This window comes from Triturus cristatus, chromosome 1_1, assembly GCF_964204655.1.
Source record: "Triturus cristatus chromosome 1_1, aTriCri1.1, whole genome shotgun sequence".
Taxonomy (NCBI): Eukaryota; Metazoa; Chordata; class Amphibia; order Caudata; family Salamandridae; genus Triturus; species Triturus cristatus.
In genome coordinates, this window is record NC_140579.1 from 137,339,844 (window position 1) to 137,367,372 (window position 27,529).

General features: G+C 42.6%; 1 protein-coding gene across 8 annotated transcripts in view; it reads right to left on the bottom strand.

Moving 5' to 3' along the window:
* Positions 1–27,529, bottom strand: part of COL11A2 (collagen type XI alpha 2 chain) — a 348,341-nt gene that overhangs the window by 197,419 nt on the left and 123,393 nt on the right. For 2 of the 8 annotated variants that reach the window (XM_085619350.1, XM_085619205.1), the window contains 7 exons: positions 25,403–25,648; positions 22,929–23,084; positions 14,790–14,975; positions 11,907–11,966; positions 10,407–10,448; positions 6,978–7,040; positions 6,177–6,251 (listed from right to left, as the gene is read on the bottom strand). In XM_085619350.1, coding sequence (XP_085475476.1) covers positions 6,177–6,251; positions 6,978–7,040; positions 10,407–10,448; positions 11,907–11,966; positions 14,790–14,975; positions 22,929–23,084; positions 25,403–25,648 — 828 coding nt within the window. The remainder of the gene's footprint in view (positions 1–6,176; positions 6,252–6,977; positions 7,041–10,406; positions 10,449–11,906; positions 11,967–14,789; positions 14,976–22,928; positions 23,085–25,402; positions 25,649–27,529) is intronic. The other 6 variants (XM_085619281.1, XM_085619492.1, XM_085619417.1 and 3 more) reach the window with 6 other exon arrangements.

Below are 27,529 nucleotides of genomic sequence, written 5' to 3' on the forward strand. Positions count from 1 at the left end.
TTCAACACCATGCTAGAAAGATCGCCTTGTACCTTTCGTAAAAAACGCTAGGACAGTAATGATTGTGTTAATTCTTGGATTACTTCTGCATCTAATTCTGTTGTTCCACCAAAAGCTATAATTAATTACTAAAAGACACCACCACCACCTTGGTCTACCTCAGTCTAACTCGATTCTAAAGGTGCTTGTAAACTACTGCAAAGAATAACAAGCGGGGAGCAAAATTTAATCTAAGGCCGTACTTAAGAGTTACAGACCCTCAGACACTACTTAGACAAGCTTCTTCAGAGTTCTAGACCACCCGTCTCCTTTCTAGGAATAATCCTTTCCCAGAAATGTTCAAAAGTTTGAAACAACGTACTAGTCCTGTCTCTAGTCACCACATGGTTCTATCATCACTTGAGATGTGTGTATTTCCCTGAAGCAGAACAGACAATTGATCATTTACTGATAACTGTCTGTAACTCTAGGCCTTATTTTGATCTCCTCCTTTAGATATGTACAAAAAATATACAAACGGGCTGTATATACAAAAATATTTACAAAGCAACGACGCAGTGACAAAGTGAATAGGGTGACTCAGTGTAATAGTGCAAAAGTGGATATTTACAATGTTGATAAAATACGAAGGAAGTTGTTTTAACACAAAAAGTCCTCGGCTAATTTGTGGATAGGTAATGAGCCTTGTATAGCACACGTCCTATAATCTGTATGTACAAGGTATTCCAATTAGTGCAGGACTGTGGAACCGTCAACGTTTCGACCCTGTGTCGACCAGTTGTTCTATATGGTCATGTCGGGTCTTCTTCAGGACAATGGGGATGTATAACAGCCTGCATGAAATAAATATAGATCAGTATCTGCTGTGTTAAAAGTAAAGTTTGGGAAGGTTTAAGTTTCCCATAAACTCACCCAAATAGCGGTGAAGGGACCGGAGTCGGACAGTATGGCGTAGTGGCAGTCAGAGGAGAATACCTATCGACATATGTGCACATTAGTAATCAAGTTCTAAATGCTAGTCTTACTTAAACACCAAATGCCACAAGTAAAAATATTAATTTTTACCAATATCAACGAAGGTCTAGGTTCTTCTTCGCCTAGTTATCTACTCTTGTTCTCCTTTTGTCATTCCGGTCAACGCGCCAGCTATCAGTCACTGCAAATTTGAACGCAGATAGGGATATTCAGAATAATGGCTATAGAGTTAAGGTAAGGCGCCACTAAAGCTTAGTGGTCTATAGGAAAGCTCACCTGACTTCAGGATAATTTATTTAGCAATGCTGGAGTCTGGGACATCAGGGTATCACTTCAACTAGAATAAATCACAAATCAGCCCTCATTAAGTATTAGGCTAGTATGCTATGTGAACATTTCAAACATATTGAACTCTGGAGTCATCACGGGTTAAGGTAAGGCGCCACTAAAGCTTAGTGGTCTATAGGAAAGCTCACCTGACTTCAGGATAATTTATTTAGCAATGCTGGAGTCTGGGACATCAGGGTATCACTTCAACTAGAATAAATCACAAATCAGCCCTCATTAAGTATTAGGCTAGTATGCTATGTGAACATTTCAAACATACTGAACTCTGGAGTCATCACGGGCTCGAATTCATACAGAACGCAAGCGTAATTGCGTGCGAGTCGTGTCGTAACGCTAGTTCATCATTACCCCCTCATTGTAGTAAGTGTAGATCGAATACGTATTCAGACAAGTGTTGTAATTTCTTTCCTTAAAAAATGACCCAAAAACGAGTGATAGCATGAACTCAGTTTAAGAGTTCATTGAAGTGCGTGAACTAAATCTTTAAGTCTGCATTGCGGGAGTTATTGCAAACAAAAACTAAAGGTCCATACGGCGAAGGTTAAATAAACCGGCTATAATTGGACATCGTCGCTTCATAGCCGTTTGAAGCCGTATATAGAGGAGATCGCTCCTACCTGATGTTGGAAATGTATTCTCGGAGTCTCCGGGAGTCGGTATGAAGCACGCCACCAACCTGACCGTAAAACGTGCAGCAGCTAAATAGTAGCTGTTATGGATAAAGAAATAGGACTCGAGTTCGTCTCCGTTGTGATTTCATAGTTTCACAATTTTTCAATGTTATGATTGGTGCCTATTTAATTAATAGAAAGCTCCAAATACGGCATTTAATAAAATTTAGACCAACCCAGCTGGGTCGTGTGCGATGTTGGTTTGAAAGAGTGTTCAAGCAGGAAGACCATTTTGCTCAGCCACACGGCTCTAGTTAGCCTGCCAGTGCGCCTAGAGGTGGTCCGTTTTTTACAGACGAATGAAACTGATGGCTCACCTCCCACAAGTAATGTGGCGTGTCAATTGATTTATTGTTCTTAACACAATGGTTTTTGTTTACAAATATCTTGAAATGGGCTATGTGGTATCTAAATGCCTATATTGCTATGTACTGTTCTATCGCTTTTCGAAGTTGAGCCATCAGTTTCATTCGTTTTTATATTTATATCTAAATGCCCACATTGCTAGGTACTGATTGTTTATTTACATTACTTTTGGGAGGTGGACCATCACTTTCACCATGGAAAGTACTGTTTGTTTATTTACATTACTTGTGGGAGGTGAGCCATCAGTTTCATTCGTCTGTAAAAAACGGACCACCTCTAGGCGCACTGGCAGGCTAACTAGAGCCGTGTGGCTGAGCAAAATGGTCTTCCTGCTTGAACACTCTTTCAAACCAACATCGCACACGACCCAGCTGGGTTGGTCTAAATTTTATTAAATGCCGTATTTGGAGCTTTCTATTAATTAAATAGGCACCAATCATAACATTGAAAAATTGTGAAACTATGAAATCACAACGGAGACGAACTCGAGTCCTATTTCTTTATCCATAACGGCTACTATTTAGCTGCTGCACGTTTTACGGTCAGGTTGGTGGCGTGCTTCATACCGACTCCCGGAGACTCCGAGAATACATTTCCAACATCAGGTAGGAGCGATCTCCTCTATATACGGCTTCAAACGGCTATGAAGCGACGATGTCCAATTATAGCCGGTTTATTTAACCTTCGCCGTATGGACCTTTAGTTTTTGTTTGCAATAACTCCCGCAATGCAGACTTAAAGATTTAGTTCACGCACTTCAATGAACTCTTAAACTGAGTTCATGCTATCACTCGTTTTTGGGTCATTTTTTAAGGAAAGAAATTACAACACTTGTCTGAATACGTATTCGATCTACACTTACTACAATGAGGGGGTAATGATGAACTAGCGTTACGACACGACTCGCACGCAATTACGCTTGCGTTCTGTATGAATTCGAGCCCGTGATGACTCCAGAGTTCAGTATGTTTGAAATGTTCACATAGCATACTAGCCTAATACTTAATGAGGGCTGATTTGTGATTTATTCTAGTTGAAGTGATACCCTGATGTCCCAGACTCCAGCATTGCTAAATAAATTATCCTGAAGTCAGGTGAGCTTTCCTATAGACCACTAAGCTTTAGTGGCGCCTTACCTTAACCCGTGATGACTCCAGAGTTCAATATGTTTGAAATGTTCACATAGCATACTAGCCTAATACTTAATGAGGGCTGATTTGTGATTTATTCTAGTTGAAGTGATACCCTGATGTCCCAGACTCCAGCATTGCTAAATAAATTATCCTGAAGTCAGGTGAGCTTTCCTATAGACCACTAAGCTTTAGTGGCGCCTTACCTTAACTCTATAGCCATTATTCTGAATATCCCTATCTGCGTTCAAATTTGCAGTGACTGATAGCTGGCGCGTTGACCGGAATGACAAAAGGAGAACAAGAGTAGATAACTAGGCGAAGAAGAACCTAGACCTTCGTTGATATTGGTAAAAATTAATATTTTTACTTGTGGCATTTGGTGTTTAAGTAAGACTAGCATTTAGAACTTGATTACTAATGTGCACATATGTCGATAGGTATTCTCCTCTGACTGCCACTACGCCATACTGTCCGACTCCGGTCCCTTCACCGCTATTTGGGTGAGTTTATGGGAAACTTAAACCTTCCCAAACTTTACTTTTAACACAGCAGATACTGATCTATATTTATTTCATGCAGGCTGTTATACATCCCCATTGTCCTGAAGAAGACCCGACATGACCATATAGAACAACTGGTCGACACAGGGTCGAAACGTTGACGGTTCCACAGTCCTGCACTAATTGGAATACCTTGTACATACAGATTATAGGACGTGTGCTATACAAGGCTCATTACCTATCCACAAATTAGCCGAGGACTTTTTGTGTTAAAACAACTTCCTTCGTATTTTATCAACATTGTAAATATCCACTTTTGCACTATTACACTGAGTCACCCTATTCACTTTGTCACTGCGTCGTTGCTTTGTAAATATTTTTGTATATACAGCCCGTTTGTATATTTTTTGTACATATCTAAAGGAGTTGATGAATGATTTAAAATTCATATGAAATACTAAAAATAAATTGTTACGTTTTTTGAAGTATTACTCAGTCTTTAAGATTAATTGCTTGCTAGATCATTGATTGCTGTGTTTTTGTTCTATTGATTTTTCTTCATTGTAAATACTAATTCCCCTACGGAACCATTGTTCATATATATTTACGAGGCCCAGGTTCCTTGGGTTAAAGGGTTACCCCTGTGTACCTAACTCTTATTTTGATCTCGGCGGATAGGTTACTCCATCACACCAGTGATGGATATGCTGTCTGATGAATTATATACCCCATAGGATATAATGGGATTTATATTTCGGCGATGGGATATCCGTCACCATGTTAACGGAGTAATCCATCCACTAAGATCTAGATCAAGCCCTATGTTTCTTACAGATAGGACTTTAGAATCTGCACAGACTTCATGTGAGTTTAACCCTATTTCTTTGAGTGAACTCTAAAGATTTTAAATATCATACAATCGAGGTCACCTGGGGATCCCTGCCAGCCCAATCGTACGACTCCCATTATTGGCCCATCCATGTGTCAGCTAGTTAAAACTTCTAATAGGACTTTCTTCCCTCCAATTGGAAAAGGGCTTGCATTGTTAGTAAAAAAACTCCCTCAATCCTGCAATCCTCATCAAATATCGACCCATCTCTTAGCTGCCTTTTTGCTCTCAATTAGCTGAAAATTAGATTTTCAGCTCTAAAGGCAGTGGGAGATAGGATGCAAAAAAAAAACGGTTTAAAGTTGAACTCAGAAAACACCGAGGCGATGGTGTTTGGAGGTTCCCCCTCCATCTGGTCCTAGGGCTGGTGGCCAACTTCTCATGCCCATGCAATGCAACAGCATGGTCAGTCAAAAACCTAGGATTTGTGTTCTAGGATGTAGTTTACTGTTACACACAAGTTGAGAAAGGAGCTTCTTCTTGTTTTCAACACTTAAAGGTCTCTATGAAACCCCTTCCTGTCCTTCCCAGAAATCCTCACCGTCCCATCACTAAAGCTGGGGAGGTGCACATCTTGATTACTGAAATGCTCTGTATCTTAGTCCTCCTGACTAGCCATTTCCAGATGACCCGGATGCGCAATATCATACTCACGTCTTCCAGATAGTGTATCGTATCTATCTCCTCTTGGTAGCACATTCACCAGGTACCACCTCAGAGCTATAGCTCTAGATACAAAGCACTGTATTTTCCATTACGTAGTCGGCCTACATTACACTGTCAGAGGAACCTGCTCCCCTGGTTTCAGCAGTCAGTGATGCTTCTTCTCAAATGTCATATCTAACATTGTCAAAATTACTGCCGCAATCACTCATTCAAAGGTAAGTCGTTTATCATCAAACGATCTAGAGAATAGTAATTAATGAATACATTTAGTTCTAAGCAAAGCACCCAGAGGCCTATCATATCACGACAATGTCAGTGTTTCTTCAAGACTACTTAACATACAGAGATTATTTCACAACTGACTCTTGCTAGCGCTGAGAGAACTATATGTTTGGTTCTAGACACATAAATATACATTTTGTCATCATACACTCAAAGTATCACAATGAGAATTATCTCAAGGGTTCTCGGAAACCAACAATGCATGTGACATCACTAAAATGTCAAACTGCGCTCTTCAGACCCACCTTTCTCATGTTATGCTCAATTGTTAAATTGACCCTACTATGTCCAGGATCATGCAACAGCGGAGATGGTGTGTTCCCGCTTTTCACTATCGTCTACTTACCGGGAGCATCAGAGAGCTGCCAGGCTGTCCAGGTAGTCCATCTGCTCCAGGGAGTCCTGCACGGCCTGGAGGACCCTAAGAGACAGGAGAGAGACAGAAGAGGACTGAGTCACATATACAAGGAGGTGTGAGCCCTTAGAGAGATCCTTCCTCATGAGGATCCCATGCGCACACTTAGCAGGCTTGCAACACTGTTGAGGACTGGCATTCCAGGCACCCAGCCACACATAGAAGCATTGACCATCAACGAGATCCTGGAGCCCTGGACTTTGCCACAGAGGGAGGTGGAATTGCGACGTCAACGCCCCGGGGAGGCTCAATGAGAGGTCAGAGAATTTCTATGATGGGAATCTAAACTAATGAAATGTGAGCCCCGTGAGACAATATCGCCAGACTGAAAGATTTCAGATGGTCAGAACCAGAATTAGGACTCATCAGGGGCAGGCAAGTCAGCTGTCAAGTGGTAATTCCCAGTGGCTGTCAGCTGGCCTTGGTCAATTATCGGGGCCAGAAGCAGCGTCCTATTCTGTTTACGTAACCAGTGAGTGTGGGATTTCCCCCAAAGATTATGAAGACTGCCCCATTTTCTGTTGACTGGGGTCAAATGCGGCACATTTTTCTGGCTCCTTTTTCTTAGAAAGGGCCATTTTGAACCTCATAGACGCACGTAATTTCATGGATTTCTTCGGTGTAAATATTCCACCCAGTGGGCTCCCATTAACTCATTTGACCACAGCTGTGCGACACCAGTCAATGCCACTCTATAGTTTTGTAAGCCATGAAGCACCATCTTCCACTTACCCTCTCACCAGGATCGCCAGTTGGTCCCGGAGCCCCGCTGTTGCCTGGTGGACCAGTCAAACCCTGAAAATAAAGGGAAAAGGTGAATTAAGAGGGACATCTTGAGCTAGAGTGAGGGAGGGAGAAAGAAGAAAAGGAACACGGGTATAGAAACACAGAATGAGGAACACAAACAGGGAATATCAGAGAGGATCAAAAATTAGGTACACCGTTAAAGGCAGTCCAACATGGAGCAGTGAGAAAGGAACAACAGTATGCAACAAACCTAGAGGAATGTCAAGAGGGGAACACAAACAGAGAACAACAAAAAAGAAACATAAGAAGAGTATACATATATTGGACAGCAATTAAGGAACTACAATAAAAGACACCTCTAGAATGACAATTGGGAGGCCCTATGGAACGAACAGAAACAGTGTACCCCAAAAGAGGACCATCAATAGGAGATTTAAGTAGATTACCGCTGTAAGTAAATTCATCTTTTGTTCCTGTTTTCCCATGGATGTGGTGATTTGTTGGACTTTTGATGGCTTATGGTTTTGAATGCCGGTCGTTTGGGCTTTATGTGGCATATTTGACATTTTCAAAGTCAGCTGCAACACACACCTAACATACAGACGCTTCCAAGCCAAAATCTAAATAAGGGTGTTATGTCAAAGAACACACTCGGCCAGTAACTCAAATCCAACACATTTGTTAGGTTCTTCAACTGCACCACCAGCAGCTCCTTGCAAGGCTCCACTCCAGAGATAGAACCGCCAAGCAGCCATAACGTTCTCACATCTATTGCATGCACATTCTATCCTAAGGTTAACATGAAGGAAAGACTACCCATAACAGGGAGCCTGCGGCGAAAGCTTTCAGCACTCGCATTTGGTGAAAACCTTGCTATATAGGTTCTGGAAAAAGACACATAGCCGTCTCAGCTTGGCCTTGATGTTTAAAGTGAAACCAAACTCATATCCAACTGTGAAAGCTTTAATATGGTATAAGTTAGTTGTCACTATGGGCCTAATTACGAGTACAGTGGTCCACAGGACCGCCGTACTTGTAGAAGCGGTCCACCCACAGTAGTCAGAGTGTGGTGGGCGGACCACTACAAGACCGCCGGCTCCGCTAGGATCAAGGATCCCGCAGGGCCGGCGGTCTGCAACCGGCATGCGACCTGACTTCAGCCCTATGTCTTCTGCATAGTGATTAAAATATAGACTGTGCACACACCTATATATAAAATGCCCAGGCTGTGCTCACTTGCACGTTAGGCTGCAGATAAGCAGCACACTCTTAAACAGTCCCTACAAATTATTTTCCTATAACTCTAGTTGGCGAATAAAAAGAAAAGCCATTCTTATGACCTATATGAAATTACGGAAAATAAAAATGAATATTCAACATGGATTTTTATTACATTATATTGCACAGTGGCTTTCATTGGTTGTAAAATTCCCTGACTTTAAACACATCAATCTGTCTTAATGGCCCTCATTCCTTTCTTTTAGTCTATGAAAATGTGTTACACAGGAATACAAATATATTGCAAAGCTTACCGAGGTTTGATTACAGATATGCTTAGGAGGAGGGTGGCTCAGCTTTTATCAGAGAGATTGAATGAGGTTGGGTATGGAGAAGCTAGGAGAATCCAGGAAACAAACTCAGTTCTATCTTTTTTAAGTGTGGAGAACAAAGCATGGGGAACTTACTTTTGCCATATGACAGCCAAGGGAAACAGGAGCTGGGGAATTTTTATAAAAATTTTTGAAGGGGCATGTTCAAGAATTCTAAGTGATTACATTTAGGAATTTCAATTTTCACCAAGCATAGTTAGGTTCACCTAACAAATAATGCTGCTCCCGCTCTCAAAACAGAGAACTATTTGTGACTGACAAAAGGGAAGATGCTCTGCTTGGAATAATTCCTGTCTGCCAAGTAAAGGACCAAGGATCACTGTCTCCTGCTTCATCCTTCATGTCTGGACTTGAAAGTCTACTCAGAGGGCCACAAAAACCCAGCCTCACACAAGTATTGGCAAAGCCAATAGGCCTATGTTTTAATGTGCAAACACGGCATAAGCACATTTAATCCATACACGAAAAGAAGGGTGGGTTGCACTGATGACTATCTTGCCACAAGGATGGTCTTGTTTTCATTGGTATTTCAAATAAGGAGAGTTATCATCGTAGAGTAGTCCATCATGCCATTCTATGCAAGCCATTGAGTGAAAGAGGAAGGATACACCCAAATAGACAATAGCATTAAGTGAGGGATGAATACCTCACTGAGCTGAGCCAAGTCAAGGCTGACAAAGTCTCAAGGTGAAGGCGAAAGAGGATGGTCAAAGAGAGCCAATGATTTACATGGACAGATCTAAGCCCTCTCTATTTTTATGTTAAGCAAATGGTCTGTTTGGCAGCTGCACTGGCAAAACTCAAACCTACAAAGGCCCAGGAGCTTAACAGAAGCCGTTGGAACTCATTCCCAAATAGGGAAGAAAGGAACATACAAAGTAAAGCGACCGCTTCATCTGACTGCAAGAAGAACCATGATGACTAGTGGGGACCGGACTTTACGCTGCGGCCCTGTCTAGAAGTGGGTGGAAACCTTGCAGACGAGGAGCTTTCCCTGAATATATGGGGGCTTCTGGAGCACCATGAAGACCTGGGCATTTGTTTTCACTGTTAACATTTCAACAGGATGTTCACTGTGAGGGACCCTGCATTTTTAAAGGACAGCATTTCCACAAAGGCAGTGCTTTGTTTCAGTGCCAAAACACAAACACATTGCTGCCAAGCACACAGGACAGTTTTCAGAATCACAGCCAGTTCAATGTATTGTTTACGTTTTCTATTTCCAAAGACTGTTTCCAATTAAAACAAATAGCTTAACAACTCCAGATCTCTACATTAGGTTTACTTCATGTTTGTTTAATTTCAATCATAAACACCAACTCTTTCTAAGTAAAGTGGCTAGTGAATTTTGTCTTCTTTATTTTCTAACTGTAAGGTTGTGTTGTTTTGATGTTGCTTTCCGTGCACAACATCCCATTTTCTCAAAGGAGGGCCTTTCTGCTTGTAAACATGGGGTTCATCATATAAACTGGCAAGGCTGTTTTGAGTTTGGGGAGCTCTGAGCTTTACCTGTCTCATTATTTAGCAACCTAGTTTTTATAAACATCAAGAGGGGAGCACTACGGAGAAACACAAACAGGGTACCCAACGAGGCGCAGACAGTATGAGCACTGAAGTCTCCGAAAGGTGGTGGCACTGAAAGAGGATTGTTACGGAAGAAGCTGGTAGGCTCGCTTGCACCCCATTTTTGCTTATGATGTCCATCTACTGGTTAATCAATTGCCACAATTTAAAAGAGAAGAAAGAAGATGAAGTATTAGGACAGAGTGTGTGAAATACTATGTTAATTCAAATTAAAACTTACCGCAGGACCCTCAGGGCCTGGTGGGCCCTCCACCAACATTCCCTACGGATGAAAAAAATAAATGTTATTATGGAATACCAGGAGACTCAAAGGTGAGTCTGAGAAGATCCTTTTCAATCAGTAAACAGACTATGACTAAGGGCCTAATTTAGATCTTGGTGGACAGGTTACTCCTTCACAATGGTGACGGATATCCTGTACGCCGAAATATAAATTCCGTAGGATATAATGGGATTTATATTCCAGTGGATGGGATATCCGTCACCGTTGTGACGGAGTAACAATTCGATAGGATACAATGGGATTTATATTTCAGTGGATGGGATACCCATCACCATTGTGACAAAGTAACCGGTCCGCCATGATCTAAATTAAGCCCTAAGTCTAGATGGGTAACATGGTGCCATCAGAGGTGTAGAACCAAAGGGGGTGAGAACAGGTCCCAGGCTGTGCCCAGTGAAAACACTATATGCCTGATTAAACTTTTGGCGTATGGATACGTTGACAGAGTACCCATTCCACCAAGACTGTGGACTGCCTGTCCGATTTAAATGCAGACATATTTTTGGTGCAATCTCGGCAGAGACTACTCCATCTCTGCCGTGATTAATCCCCTCCGATGGCCCAACAGATTAAGGGCCATCGGAGGTGGACCTCTAATTCCCCATCTAATTCAGATGGGCAGAATTAGAGGTTAGTTTTCACTGCCTGACACCACCAGGACAATCCAGGTGGGAAGGTGCAGTGAAAACTGCTTAATGGTCCCCTTGCCATGGGTGGTAACTCCCATGGCGACGTGAACATTATTTCTTACTTTCAAAAAGAATATCCCGCTTCAGGATTTTCTTTTTGAAAATAAAAATAAAACATACATTTGATGGATGGCTCAGTAGTGCACCAAACTTTAAACAAGCATTGATAGCAATTGCAGTGATATCGGTTTCTGCCAATGTTTTAGAAAAGTCCACCGGCTTGGTTGTCATTTCTAAATTTGGTGGGCGGAGTATCCTCGGCCTGGCAGACATTAAGTCCTCCGTGAGGCTAACAGAGATAACTCCATCTGCCAAAACATAAATCGGGCTCTTTGCTCCTTAGTACCCTGGAATCAGAAGCACTGAGCAGGAGTGAGGAGAAAAAGAGTTCCTGGCTGCAGGTGTCTTTCTATCCTCTGGATGAGAGACGATGTGAACTTGTAGCTTTAAACAGCATGTTGAAAGGATCTGTGCACATGCAGCTTGTTGGGAATGCGTGCATGTATAGCATGTTGAGAGGGTGTATTCATGTATAGCGTGTTCATTGTGTGCATGTAGCACATACTTTGCTGAGAGCATGTGTATATACAGAGTAATGGCAGTGTGTGTATTTGTAATGTGGGTGCATTAATGTGTACATTTATATAGTGGGAATGGCCAGAAGAAGCTCCATCTAGTAGATTTCCGTGCAGTCAGCAACAAATGACAACAATAAAACAACTCAACGCCAACTCATGAAGTTACTCACCGGTTCTACGACAGCCGGCTCTCCCTTGTCGCCCTTCTGCCCTCTCGCCCCTGCGCTAGCCTGTGGGAAACACACATGTAACCGCAAAGAGGGGACCAGTCAATACATCACTTGTCATGGGAATAAGCAAAGGCACCACACACCCCAAAAATGCACTCCACTGCTCCCACTACTACCCACCAGCTTCCAAAATGGGAGTCAATGTTCAAGCAATGAGCAAAGTTTCCATCGCCCATGCCTAGACCTGGCCTCACAGATCTAGAAAAACCAGGCGATTGTGAGGAGTCTGTACTCATTCTAGATCCTGGTGGGGGTCATGAATGAGTGCCGGGTGGAGAATTCACTTTCTGCAGTCAGAGACTGGTCAGTTCAGAGGCTGACAGATTATGAGCCCGATTCACAAAGGTAAACTTAGGCTAAAAGTCTATGGGCCCGATTCACAGAACTAACTTAAGACAAAATCCTAAACTTACTACCATTTTGGTATTCACAGAAGACACTTACTCATTTTGGTATTCACAAAAGGCACTTACTCATTTCGGAATTCACAGAAGTTAGGAGTCCTAACTTTAGGACTCCTAAATGCCTTCTGTGAATACCGAAAGTCTTAAAATTAGGATTTTTCTCAGTTTAGTAGTAGTAAAGTTAGGACTCCTAACTTTAGGACTCCTAAATGCCTTCTGTGAATACCGAAAGTCTTAAAATTAGGATTTTTCTCAGTTTAGTAGTAGTAAAGTTAGGACTCCTAACTTTACTACTCCTAAACAGGGAAAAATCCTAATTTTAAGACTTTCGGTATTCACAGAAGACATTTAGGAGTCCTAAAGTTAGGACTCCTAACTTCTGTGAATACCAAAATGAGTAAGTGCCTTCTGTGAATACCAAAATGAGTAAGTGCCTTCTGTGAATACCAAAATGATAGTAAGTTTAGGATTTTGTCTTAAGTTAGTTCTGTGAATCAGGCCCTATGTTTAGACCTGAGGTCTAAGTTTAGACCCAAAGTCTAACTTTACTAGTAGTAAAGTTAGACTTTTAGTCTAAGTTTAGACCTGAATTTAAAGTTTAGACCTAAAGTCAAACTTTACTAGTAGTAAAGTTAGATTTTAGGTCTAACTTAGACTTCAGTTCTAAACATAGACTTTTGGTCTAAAATTACCTCTGTGAATCGGGACCATAGATCCCAAATATTTAAAGTGAACTTTGTATAGAATCCTCTTGGATGGTGAAGCTTTGACACATGTTGGAACATTGACTCTCCAGTCTCCCTAGGATTTGTATATTCAATAGCATCGCTGCCCGGCCGCTATGCCTTCCACACCCAGAGTAGGAGTGATCTGGGGGAAATACACACCTTCTGGCCTTGAGAGCTGTTGTTAACATCGAAAAGTCAGGAGCCTTTGAAGTGTTAACAATAGCGACATCATATTCGTAGGGTTACCATCGTCCACCACAATGGTGACCCTTTGTCTGCGGAATCTTGATGCCCCTGGAATGAAACCCAGGCCATGCTGCTGATGACGCCACCCCATCTTCTTTTCTGGCTTGGCGCCAAGTGCAATAGCCACAGTGCCGCTGCTGATGGGGTGCTCGCCATAGACATTGCAGCAATGTCTATGGGCTACCAGCCGATGAACGATGTCTTCATAGAGCCGGTGATAATGTCATAATGGTCAAGGATACCTGTTTCTTGCACATTAATGACATCATGGGGCTATGTGGGACATCAGTACATTCGGTCTGATTTAAGCAGAATGCCAAATTAAAACATATTGCGATATTGCAGTCATGCCCTCTTCCCCTTTCTGGTATGAGTGTCACAAACTATTCAGGTGACTGAGTCGCATAATGTTTGGGATACCACCAGTGATATGCCTGCCAGGAGCCCTACAAAGAAAGACAGCAGACACACTGACATAAAAAACAGGACAAGTGCACATATTCAATATTTTGTTTTAGAAACTGGACAGATCCGGAGAATCTGCCCTACAACCAAACACTCTCATAGGACAAACACGATTACAAAACGGCATGACCCTATACATGGAGTCATTAGTGAACCTGAAAAACACAACATGGGTTACATAAACTAGGAAGAGACAATACATAAGACCGAATGAGACATAACACGGGGCAGGAAGTGACATTGTACAAGAAGGGAAGTAGGACAGGAAGTGGCATCAGACAAGATAATAAGGAGACATTGTGCATGACAGGGGTGTATGCTATCCTGGAACAAAGATTTTTATTGGAGGAAGTTTGACTCTGCAGAATGAAGAGGGAGTCACTTGGAGGAGGACAATTAACAGACTAGAACACTTAGGCACACGTTGAAAAAATATTTGATTTTCTGAGTTTACCAGGGCCAATAGTGTTAATATGGTCAGGTCTTTCCAAGCAAAAGATAGACTTCTTTTTAAAAAGCTCTGTATCAACATTGATCTAGTTTAAGTATGTTTTCCGCTGGACAGAGCTGCCTAATACTCCACACTACAGGCAAAACCAGAACTGGAGGTAACATTAAAGAAGTATGGAACACAGAGACGTGACACAAGAACACTCAACAGACAGGAGGACTCAGAACGTTCCCCACAGACGATGGTTGATAGCAAGATCATAATGCTTTGCTCCCACCTCTCATGGTGGAATATGCGGGGTCTGGCCATGTAACTACCAACCTTCGACCTTCCTCCCGGGCATAACCATGCCTCCAATCCCAATTCCTAAGATGACATTAACTTGGGGTTTTATCCATGGGATCTAGCCACTGTTCCCATTGTTTGTCTCCCCCATGATCTAAAGCTCCTCCCCACTTCCGGTGCTTGACCTATCTCAGGGGCAACCTATTGTCCTTCTTCCCCATTGTCCTCCAGCAGATGCACTTACACCTCCACTCTCCGGGGTCTCTGCAGATAGGGCGGGCCCCAGGTCTGTGTGCGCCGTAGCTTCGTTATAGTCCTTATAGATGTACTCGTAATCCTGCGTGGCTGTGGGTGCCTCCTCGCCTGTGACGTACTCCTCTACGAACCCGTCGTCGCCTTTGACAACTGGTGGCGGGCTGAGCTCCTCCTCCTTCAAGCGGAGGAGGCAGAGAAGATGGGAAGGGAAGAAAAAGCACAAGTCAACTGTGGAAGACAGGAGGAAGAGTTCTGGGCCAAGGGTAGAGATGATCCATCTTGGTATGTGGAGTGGGGCATGCTGGAAGACATCACAGGCAAATAGTGGGGCAGGTCACCGACACATGCGATAACAGCTATCTGACAGCATGCAACCCTTGAGCAACAGAGGCACTGAAAGAACCTCTACGGTGACACCAGGAGGCATGAAATGGAATGCCCTTCTTCATGACAAAGTAGAGGATGGTATTGGGGTACGGGCAAGAGGCTCAAAGGTTGGACCCATCTCTGACTCTCATGCTTGCAGTGGGCGCCTAAACTGTTTGCTAGAGAAGTCCTTTGAGTTTTATATCTAGATTCAGTGGCTGGAGAGGTTGTGTCGGAGAGCAGGGCAAGTAGCTCTCAGTTGCTCCTGCTCAGTTTCTCAATGAAGAGGCAGCAACTCCACAAAGCATAGACATGAGAAAAAACAACATCAGGTGCCCAGGGCCCTCCAGCAGGACAATTTTGTGTTTTTCTGCAGACACAGACCTAAAAGAACTTGGGACCAATGTTTAGTCAAACTTGTAGCGTGCTCCAAGTGGTAGTGAGTAAGTTAGAAGAGTGAAGTTCATAGGAGTCCCTACTGCGGGTATCAAGGGAGACGTTTTGAAGTCATTAACTAGCTGAGTGATGAGTAATACTATTAAGGTAAAGGGGGTTTATGAACTGGGCAATGGGGGTTACTGTTATTGTATAACACGCAGAGGACGAACCCTGCTACTAATAAAATGGTATTTTCTGCAGGTTTAACGCTAGGGACAAATATCAAGACTCTGCTGTTGAGCCAAACAACAGAGTCTCCTCTTCCCACTTTAGATTCAGACATGTTGGAAATCTTTCAGTAAATAAAAAGTTGCTGAGCTGTAGATAATGTGGCGGAGGCCATGAAACATTGAGGTATCGTCTACCCGATTCTAAAAAAAACTCCACAGAATCAGAGGTTTCATGGTTGCCCCATTTATAAGGCGTATGGTTAGCTACAGCGAGGAGGTTTGGATTAACGATACAGTGAATTGTACTGAATTAAATCTAATCAAATTTTCGAGGGTATTTCTATTTAAAACCAAACCTGCTATAGAGATGCATATTAATTTGAAATAATTCTTGTACTTGAATGTATATGATGTATCTAGAATTCACTAGTAAACTACACATTTTTGAAATAATCTATTTTTAAATTAAATAATTAACATTCATGGGGCTATTGAGGCAGGGAATGAAAGAAACTCAATTAAAAACACTCTCGGTCTATTGAGGCAGGTGAGACGGAAGGTTTAATTAAACTTCAAGGTGTGATCATGATAAGCAACAAGGACGGCTCTTATTAACAATCATGATGCTATGGAAGCAGGTGTCAAGTAAATCTCCATTGCTGTCTACTGCGCCATTGCAGCAGGAGATGAGTGAGACTCGGTTATATGTATTTATTTATTATTTATTTTGGGGTATTTTGTAAAGCGCATCTATCACTCAAAAGGATGGCAATGAGTGTGACTTGATTGGACACCATCAGACCATTGAAGCAGGTTTTGATCAAGAATCTGTCATAGTCAATGGGGCCATTGAAGCAGGTATTGAGTAAGAATCTGTTACAGTCAATGGGTCAGTTGAAGCAGGTATTGAGTAAGAATCTGTTATAGCCAATGGGGCCATTGAGCCAGGAATTTAGTAAGACTCTGTTACAGTCAATGGGGCCTTTGATGCATGTATTGATCAAGAATCTGTCATAGTCAATGGGGCCATTGAAGCAGGTATTGAGTAAGACTCTGTTACAGTCAATGGGGCAGTTGAAGGACGTATTGATCAAGAATCTGCTATATAGTCAATGGGGCTACTGAACCAGGAATTTAGTAAGAATCTGTTACAGTCAATGGGGCCATTGACGCAGGTTTTGAGTAAGAATCTGTTATAGTGTTATAGTCAATGGGTCCGCTGAAGCAGGTATTGAGTAAGAATCTGTTATAGTCAATTGGGCTATTGAACCAGGTCTCTAGTAAGAATCTATTATAGTCAATGGGGCCACTGAAGTAGGTATTGAGTAAGAATCCGTTATAGTCAATGGGGCCGTTGAAGCAGGTATTGAGTAAGAATCCATTATAGTCAATGGGGCCATTTAGGCATGTATTGAGTAAGAATCTGTTACAGTCAATGGGGCCATTGACGCAGGTATTGAGTAAGAATCCGTTATAGTCAATGGGGCAGTTGAAACAGGTATTGAGTAAGAATCCGTTATAGTCAATGGGGCAGTTGAAGCAGGTATTGAGTAAGAATCTGTTATAGTCAATGGGGCCGTTGAAACAGGTATTGAGTAAGAATCTGTTATAGTCAATGGGGCCATTGAACCAGGAATTTAGTAAGAATCTGCTACAGTCAATGGGGCCATTGACGCAGGCTTTGAGTAAGAATCTGTTATAGACAATGGGTCAGTTGAAGCAGGTATTGAGTAAGAATCTGTTATAGTCAATGGGGCTATTGAACTAGGAATTTAGTAAGAATCTGTTACAGTCAATGGGGCCATTGACGCAGGCTTTGAGTAAGAATCTGTTATAATCAATGGGTCAGCTGAAGCAGGTGTTGAGTAAGAATCTGTTATAGTCAATGGGGCCGTTGTAGCAGGTATTGAGTAAGAATCCTTCATAGTCAATGGGGCCATTGAACCAGGAATTTAGTAAGAATCTATTATAGTCAATGGGGCAATTTAGGCAGGTATTGAGTAAGAATCTGTTATAGTCAATGGGGCCGTTGAAGCAGGTATTGAGTAAGACTCTGTTATAGTCAATGGGGCTATTGAACCAGGTCTTTTGTAAGAATCTATTATAGTCAATGGGGCCATTGAAGTAGGTATTGAGTAAGAATCCGTTATAGTCAATGGGGCCGTTGAAGCAGGTATTGAGTAAGAATCCGTTATAGTCAATGGGGCCGTTAAAACAGGTATTGAGTAAGAATGTGTTACAGTCAATGGGGCCGTTGAAGCAGGTATTTAGTAAGAATCTGCTATAGTCAATGGGGCTATTGAACCAGGTCTTTAGTAAGAATCTATTATAGTCAATGGGGCCATTGAAGTAGGTATTGAGTAAGAATCTGTTACAGTCAATGGGGCCGTTGAGGCATGTATTTAGTAAGAATCTGTTATAGTCAATAGGGCCATTGAAATAGGTATTGAGTAAGACTCTGTTATAGTCAATGGGGCTATTGAACCAGGTCTTTAGTAAGAATCTATTATAGTCAATGGGGCCATTGAAGTGGGTATTGTGTATGAATCCGTTATAGTAAATGGGGCCGTTGAAGCAGGCATTGAGTAAGAATCTGTTACAGTCAATGGGGCCATTGAAGCAGGTATTTATTTATTAAGAATCTGTTATAGTCAATGGGGCTATTGAACCAGGTCTTTGGTAAGAATCTATTATAGTCAATGGGGCCATTGAAGTAGGTATTGAGTAAGAATCTGTTACAGTCAATGGGGCCGTTGAGGCAGGTATTTAGTAAGAATCTGTTATAGTCAATGGGGCTATTGAACCAGGTCTTTAGTAAGAATCTATTATAGTCAATGGGGCCATTGAAGTAGATATTGAGTAAGAATCCGTTATAGTCAATTGGGCCATTGAAGCAGGTATTGAGTAAGAATCTGTTATAGTCAATGGGGCCGTTGAAGCAGGTATTTAGTAAGAATCTGTTATAGTCAATGGGGCCATTGAAGCAGGTATTGAGTACGAAACCGTTACAGTCCATGGGTCCTTTGACGCAGGTATTGAGTAAGAATCTGTTATAGCCAATGGGGCCATTGAGCCAGGAATTTAGTAAGACTCTGTTACAGTCAATGGGGCCTTTGATGCACGTATTGATCAAGAATCTGTCATAGTCAATGGGGCCATTGAAGCAGGTATTGAGTAAGACTCTGTTACAGTCAATAGGGCAGTTGAAGGACGTATTGATCAAGAATCTTCTATATAGTCAATGGGGCTACTGAACCAGGAATTTAGTAAGAATCTGTTACAGTCAATGGGGCCATTGACGCAGGTTTTGAGTAAGAATCTGTTATAGTCAATGGGTCCGCTGAAGCAGGTATTGAGTAAGAATCTGTTATAGTCAATTGGGCTATTGAACCAGGTCTCTAGTAAGAATCTATTATAGTCAATGGGGCCACTGAAGTAGGTATTGAGTAAGAATCCGTTATAGTCAATGGGGCCGTTGAAGCAGGTATTGAGTAAGAATCCATTATAGTCAATGGGGCCATTTAGGCATGTATTGAGTAAGAATCTGTTACAGTCAATGGGGCCATTGACGCAGGTATTGAGTAAGAATCCGTTATAGTCAATGGGGCAGTTGAAACAGGTATTGAGTAAGAATCCGTTATAGTCAATGGGGCAGTTGAAGCAGGTATTGAGTAAGAATTTGTTATAGTCAATGGGGCCGTTGAAACAGGTATTGAGTAAGAATCTGTTATAGTCAATGGGGCCATTGAACCAGGAATTTAGTAAGAATCTGTTACAGTCAATGGGGCCATTGACGCAGGCTTTGAGTAAGAATCTGTTATAGACAATGGGTCAGTTGAAGCAGGTATTGAGTAAGAATCTGTTATAGTCAATGGGGCTATTGAACTAGGAATTTAGTAAGAATCTGTTACAGTCAATGGGGCCATTGACGCAGGCTTTGAGTAAGAATCTGTTATAATCAATGGGTCAGCTGAAGCAGGTGTTGAGTAAGAATCTGTTATAGTCAATGGGGCCGTTGTAGCAGGTATTGAGTAAGAATCCGTTATAGTCAATGGGGCCGTTGAAGCAGGTATTGAGTAAGAATCCTTCATAGTCAATGGGGCCATTGAACCAGGAATTTAGTAAGAATCTATTATAGTCAATGGGGCCATTTAGGCAGGTATTGAGTAAGAATCTGTTATAGTCAATGGGGCCGTTGAAGCAGGTATTGAGTAAGACTCTGTTATAGTCAATGGGGCTATTGAACCAGGTCTTTTGTAAGAATCTATTATAGTCAATGGGGCCATTGAAGTAGGTATTGAGTAAGAATCCGTTATAGTCAATGGGGCCGTTGAAGCAGGTATTGAGTAAGAATCCGTTATAGTCAATGGGGCCGTTGAAACAGGTATTGAGTAAGAATGTGTTACAGTCAATGGGGCCGTTGAAGCAGGTATTTAGTAAGAATCTGCTATAGTCAATGGGGCTATTGAACCAGGTCTTTAGTAAGAATCTATTATAGTCAATGGGGCCATTGAAGTAGGTATTGAGTAAGAACCTGTTACAGTTAATGGGGCCGTTGAGGCAGGTATTTAGTAAGAATCTGTTATAGTCAATGGGGCTATTGAACCAGGTCTTTAGTAACAATCTAATATAGTTAATGGGGCTATTGAACCAGGTCTTTAGTAACAATCTATTATAGTCAATGGGGCCATTGAAGTAGGTATTGAGTAAGAATCTGTTACAGTCAATGGGGCCGTTGAGGCATGTATTTAGTAAGAATCTGTTATAGTCAATAGGGCCATTGAAATAGGTATTGAGTAAGACTCTGTTATAGTCAATGGGGCTATTGAACCAGGTCTGTAGTAAGAATCTATTATAGTCAATGGGGCCATTGAAGTGGGTATTGTGTATGAATCCGTTATAGTAAATGGGGCCGTTGAAGCGGGTATTGAGTAAGAATCTGTTATAGTCAATGGGGCCATTGAAGCAGGTATTTATTTATTAAGAATCTGTTATAGTCAATGGGGCTATTGAACCAGGTCTTTAGTAAGAATCTATTATAGTCAATGGGGCCATTGAAGTAGGTATTGAGTAAGAATCTGTTACAGTCAATGGGGCCGTTGAGGCAGGTATTTAGTAAGAATCTGTTATAGTCAATGGGGCTATTGAACCAGGTCTTTAGTAAGAATCTATTATAGTCAATGGGGCCATTGAAGTAGATATTGAGTAAGAATCCGTTATAGTCAATTGGGCCATTGAAGCAGGTATTGAGTAACAATCTGTTATAGTCAATGGGGCCGTTGAAGCAGGTATTTAGTACGAAACCGTTACAGTCCATGGATCCTTTGACGCAGGTATTGAGTACAAATCTGTTATAGTCAATGGGGCCATTGACGCAGGTATTAAGGACGAATCTGAGCAAGTATTAAATGAGAATCTGTTACAGTCAATGGGGCCCTTGAAACAGGTTTTTAGTAAGAATCTGTTAAAGTCAATGGGGCCTTTGACACAGGTATTGAGTAAGAATCGGTCACAGGCAATGGGGCAGTTGAAGCAGGTCTTTAGTAAGAATCTATTATAGTCAATGGGGCCATTGAAGTAGATATTGAGTAAGAATCCGTTATAGTCAATTGGGCCGTTGAAGCAGGTATTGAGTAAGAATCTGTTATAGTCAATGGCGCAGTTGAAGCAGGTCTTTAGTAAGAATCTGTTATAGTCAATGGGGCCTTTGACGCAGGTATTGAGTACGAATCCGTTATAGTCAATGCGGCCATTGACGTAGGTATTGAGTAAGAATCTGTTATAGTCAATGGGGCCATTGTGTACGGGTCTTTTACAGGGCGTTGGGTCATCGAGTAAGATAATGGGAAATACTTATTTCTAATGTGTGGCAACTCGTGCCTAATGCCTGCGATCTGGGGTGCCTGATATTGCTGCTCCCATCGGCCTTTATGTAGTGTTAAGGCAGAAATATTAGAGTTGGTGAAACAGTAAAGATGTTGAGGGTTTTTTATCTGATTATCACCAACAAGAAGCAAAGGAAGCACCGTTTGAGGATGAAGGAATTACCCAGAATCCTCTGCTCTTACCTGTTCCATTCCTAGCAGCCATAAAACCCCCAATATTGTGATGAGTATGACGGAGGAGGCTAACTCTGTTTCACTCTAACCATAGAGGGAACTTCAGAAAGGCTCAATCACCTCTCGCTTCATAACGTTTGTCTACAGAGAGGGCAAGGCCCTTAGAAGATAAACAGGAAATATCCATTGAACCCAAGTCTGCATCCAGCCAATCATCAGGCAGGGCCTCTGACTAAAGGAACGAAGGGCCAACTTCGGGAGATGGTTCGGATGAGTGCATTCAACGTGTCCTCGTGCCCTTGCCCTACGCAGTCTCTCTTTTAGATAAGTTGACTTGCCCCCAAGAGGGGACAAGGACAGACACATCTTTGGAGAATGAATATAGAGTAGTTGTCACCATTCGAGCTCCTTACTCCACTTGGAAGCGTGGTTTGGAGATGAAGTGAAAATAACCACGGGGGCAAGGACATAGATCAACTACTGGCCTTTGCTGGGCACCAGGGACTGGTTAGTCACAGGAATGCATGAATCTAGTGCAGCAGGATGGGCGTGGAAGGTATGGCCCACTAAAAAGCACCCCCTTGATACCTAGTGGTAGCTGCTGGACCAATCAGTAACAAGTCAGAACTCAAGGGGCAGCTGGACATCACGCTCTCAACCGATGCTCTTTCCAGGTAAGTGGTCAATGGATTGCCAGTGCTCTTAGTGTTCCGCAAAGGAACGATTCAAACCCAAAAGTTACCAAGTTAGTCGACAATAGATCACTTTATGCAATAATTAGCAACAAGTTAGGATGACTGCATGCCAAAACACAGCAGGCCTACCGGACAACAAAAAGGCCCCACTTGGAACCTATAAACACCAATTAACATGCAACCACACTAAGAAACAGTTTCCAGAAGGTACAGAATCAGGAAAACCAAAGTAGACTGCACAGTGAACATGCGTGTGACTCTCATGCTTTTCAGACCTATCAGTAATTGGTCCAGTTTCTAAACATGAACCCTGCACTCTGTGCAGACTTCACCCTTTCCACATGCCTTCCCTCCCAACCTTAAAAGAGCTGGCCGAGTGCTCCTTTCTCAGCCAAGTTACCTCAGCGATCACCTGAGGCGTAGAAGGGTGGGAAGACAGGACTTCCTGTGTGGGATCTTCCTCCCCACCACCATTCACTTCCTCCTCAGGAGGGCGTGGGTACTCCAGGTTCTCCACCACCACTGACGGTTCCTCCGTCGTGACTAAGGCTAGGTCCTTGGCAAGGGGGGCGCATGTTGGGGAGCAGAAGGCAGAAGGAGATAGCCCAAGCAGAAGCAGATCATTTCAACAATCACCATGGAGAAGAGAGAGGAGCACAAGGATGGAGAGAAAAGAGTTTGGAAATAAAAAAAACAAGCGTTAGTGAGTTATCCCAACTTCACTCCCGGCGGCGAGGGGGAGGAAGGCTGCAGCTCAGACCTGCTTAGCGCCATGTCGGATCATCGTTATACACCACAGGGAGGGGATAACGGATCAGTCATGGAAGGACCTGGTTGGGACTCTCTTTAAATCCCTTCGGGGGCACATTCATAGCAGGAAGAAGGGCAAAATAAGCAAATGCCACAAAACTAACTAAACCTTGGACTAACCCCATTTCTCCATGATGCAAATACCCTATATCTAGGTTCATGCCCTTTTTTGAGGCCTTATTTTCTGCTGACCCATCAAAATCCTTTGAGTCAGCAGTGGTATTTCAGACACAGGTGAACCGACTCCCTGAGAAAATTACATACACGGCAGAGATGACAAAGTCTTTGTGTCCTACTGTCCCCATTAAACTACAATCCACAGAATACATTAGACCTTAGATTCCAAACCAGGCCACATCACAACTCAGCCACTAGACTACATATCAAAACAGCCATCATGTCACATATCAACTTAGCACTATGTTATATTTCAGCTTAACCACACAACCAGATCTCAATCTATCCATCAACAACATCTCAACATAGCCACTATGTCACTCCCACTGTAGCCATAAGGCCACTAGACCACAATATAAGTAAACTACGTGATTACATGTAAGCATAGTCACAACTTCCTATTTTAACTTGGCCTCTAAACTACATCTTTACATATGCATCTGCCTTGTTTCTCAACATAGCCGCTAGATCGCTTCTCAGGACCCAATTCACAAAGGTAAAGTTAGACCAAAAGTCTAACTTAGACCAAAACTCGAACTTTATTACTCTTCGGTATTCACAAAGGTAAGTTACTACCCGTAACTTTACTAGTAGTAAACTTACTAGTAGTAACTTTCCTTTGCGGATACCAAAAAGTAGTAAAGCTAGACTTTTGGTCTAGGTTAGACGTTAGATCTAAACCTAAGACTTCAGGTTCAAACTTAGACATCAGGTGTAAACTTAGACTTTAGGTGTAAAGTTAGACTTAAGTAATAAAGTTAGACTTTTGGTCTAACTTTACCTTTCTGAATCGGGCCCTCGGTATATCCATTCCATCAAGGTGGTCACTTGACCACATCTATAATCATATGATAAGTTACATCGCAGCTTTAAGGACTAGACCTGGTCCTAAATTATTTAACTATATCTAAACATAGTCGCCAAACCACCTTACAAGATCATCTATCTGACCAGATCTCAACCAGCCACTACATCACAGGCACAAATACGCATCTCAGCATAACCTGTGACCACAGAGCTCAGCCTAGCTCCTAGAGCATCTATCTACTCAGCAATAATATCTCAGACTAAGCGCCTGGGATGCGCTGACAAGCGCACAGCATGTCACTAAAAAGCCTGGGTGTCCTGACTCCAGTTTCCCACACAGCGTAGTGGCTGATTTTGAGTTGCTGGTTGTAGCTGCTTTGCCGTGACACTGAATTAAAAATGAAAAGCAATGAGAAGGCCATAGTTGCCAACTTTGATACCCAGTTCTTTCTTTTCAGTTTTAAAAATGTTGAAAAATACTACTGAATAGTGCTTTAAAAACCCAAGTACTTTTCACTAGAATCCTCACCCTATGACTTTAGATATAGGTCTTCTTCTAAGAAAAAGATCCCTAAATCATGATCTTCTTAACAAACCTGCACACTGGAGATCATAAGACCTAGCTCGATTCACAAATGTAAACTTAGACCAAAAGTCTAAGTTTAGACCTAAAGACTAACTTTAATACTAATGAAGTTAGACTTTAGGTCTAAACTTGGACCTCAGGTCTAAAGCAGAAAACCATGTCTTAGGACCAATCACAAGACGTTCAAGGACCCACCATCATGGAAAGAGACCTGGCCAAGGTTTTATTTGATTCCAGATCCACTTATTTTGCCTGACCAAGCATGAATGTGCCAAAAGAGAGAGGCGCAGTTTGATGGATGCAAGCAAGATCATTGGGCAGAATTGAGATGGCAGGAAAGTCACAGAGAGAGACACACATGTGCAGACTGAGAGTCTCTTGTGGCTTGGCGCCAGGACACACCTCTCATCTGCCATGGTGTGCGTATGACAGATCATGAGCCAGGAGCGTGGGCCCCGCACGGCAAGATCTGTATACGGTATGTTTTGCTCTACCTGCTGGTAACCGTTTGTTTGCTTCCTCTGCTTGCTGGTGGCCTGGGCTTTGCTGGGCTGGGTTTTGCCCAGGGAATTTTTGACTGGGCTCTGGCGCTTGGCCGGTGTCCTGGCCGTAGCAGCGGCCTTGGGGCTGGCCGCCTTGCCATTTTTGCTCTTGCCGTTGCTCTTGCTGGCAGCGGGTGCAGGCTTAGGCTTCGGCTTCGCGGGTTCCTTGCGGGCCTTGGCCCCATTTGCCTTGGATTTCTTGTGGGCGGATGGAGAATGGCGGGACGGTGATGGATGGTGACGCAGCAGCACAAATACAAACCAGACAAAAAATAAAGGCGAGAAAAACAAGAAACAGGAGCATAAATACAGAGGACGATGGATGAACACAACAGAAGTAGAGATGGAAAACAGCAGGTCAGACTGGGGTCTACATTAATGCTTCTCATCTGGTGAGCCCAAATTAACCCCAAAAGAAGATGCCTACAGATTCTCTCTGCCCTTTACCCAACAGCCAGGTCCAAAGTTCCTGTTTTCTGCCAGATAAACCACTGTAGCCAATGGTGGCCACTGACTGGTCAAGGCCAATGCCAACGTCGATTTGCTCAAAAGGAAGGGCAAACCCCAAGTAAAACAGCCAGGAGATTCCATGAAGTCCTAGGTGTGTAGTCTGTATTCCTGACAGGTCTGACCTATTCAATGCTAGTTCCTGGAAAGATTGAAGAACTCTGAATTTCCTAGCAGGAATTCCATCCAGGAAAACATCTGATCTGTGGGAGGGGTCGGTCTAAAATCATAACAATGCAACAGGGATAAAGAATCTTGAGAATGGAATAGACTGAGTTTAAATAAATATGTGAACACTGGATACACCTATCAACTCCCATCTACGGTAATTCATAAGGTCTTATTTGGAGAATGTCTTGAGTAGGGACATGTCTACATTTCAAATGGGTACATTCTAGATAAGGGGGTGTCCATTATAGGGTCAAGGAGGCAAGATGCACATTCAATTTTAGGATAGGCACTTAAGATGCATTTGCAAGGATTTAATCTAAACCCAATAATAAACATAGGGCCTGATTTAGATTTCAGTGGACAGGTTACTCCATCACAATGGTGACGGATATCCCATATGCCGAAATATAAATCCTGTAGAATATAATGGGATTTGTATTTCGGGGGATGGGATATCTGTCACCATTGTGACGGAGTAACCCATCCGCCAAAATCTTAAACAGGCCCATAGTCAATAGTAATATGGGGAATCTGCCAGCCCCCCACCAAGCTGGACACCCATGTTCTACAAAATGTATGTATCATGTCCAGGACATTTCTGGACTCTACTGAGATAAGGGGGTGCTGTGCAGGGAAATGTATGAGTGTTGAGTAGTAGCATCCATTATCGTTATCCGCGATGCAGGTGTCTCGTGCACGTAAGTACACTTAGTTGTATTTTCACATTCATTCCTCTCGAGCACTTCATGGAGCAGTGGAATTTCTCTTTTAATATGGTAACTGGTGTCCTGGGCATCATCCTTCATGAGTACTGAGGGGGCAGGGAAATTCAGGATTACATATCCTGGGATTCAAGAGAATTTCATCCTTGAAGTCTCTGGAGCACCGCAGACTCAAATCTTGAGAATTTCAAGAGGGTTCCAAATGGGGAAACAGCGCAGCTTTAGTAACAAATTCCATGGATTGCAAACTGGAAGTATCTAAATGTTTGGAAACCACTGCCACTAATTCCAGGATATCTGTAGACCACATCGACAAATCTCAGGATAATTAGACACCATTTCCACAAATCACAAGACGTTGGGAGTTCAACTTCATCCCAAACAATTCCAGCATGTTTGGTACCAAACCCACAAATACCTGAATTTTTGAAGACCACAAATCCCAGGGTATCTAGACACCGGAGCCACAACCTGTAGCGAGCTGCTCCCATTGAAGGCTGAGGGTTTGGTATGGTGCTTTCCGGGACATCCCAAGGGTGTGTCCTGGTAAGAGTCAGATGTAGTGGGGTGATTAGGGTATAGCTCTCTTAATGGGATGTTATGTTTTCCATGAACTTTGGCTGAGGGGAATCCCACTGTCCTCCCACTGAAGCCCTCAGACACTAATGTAGACCCCAGT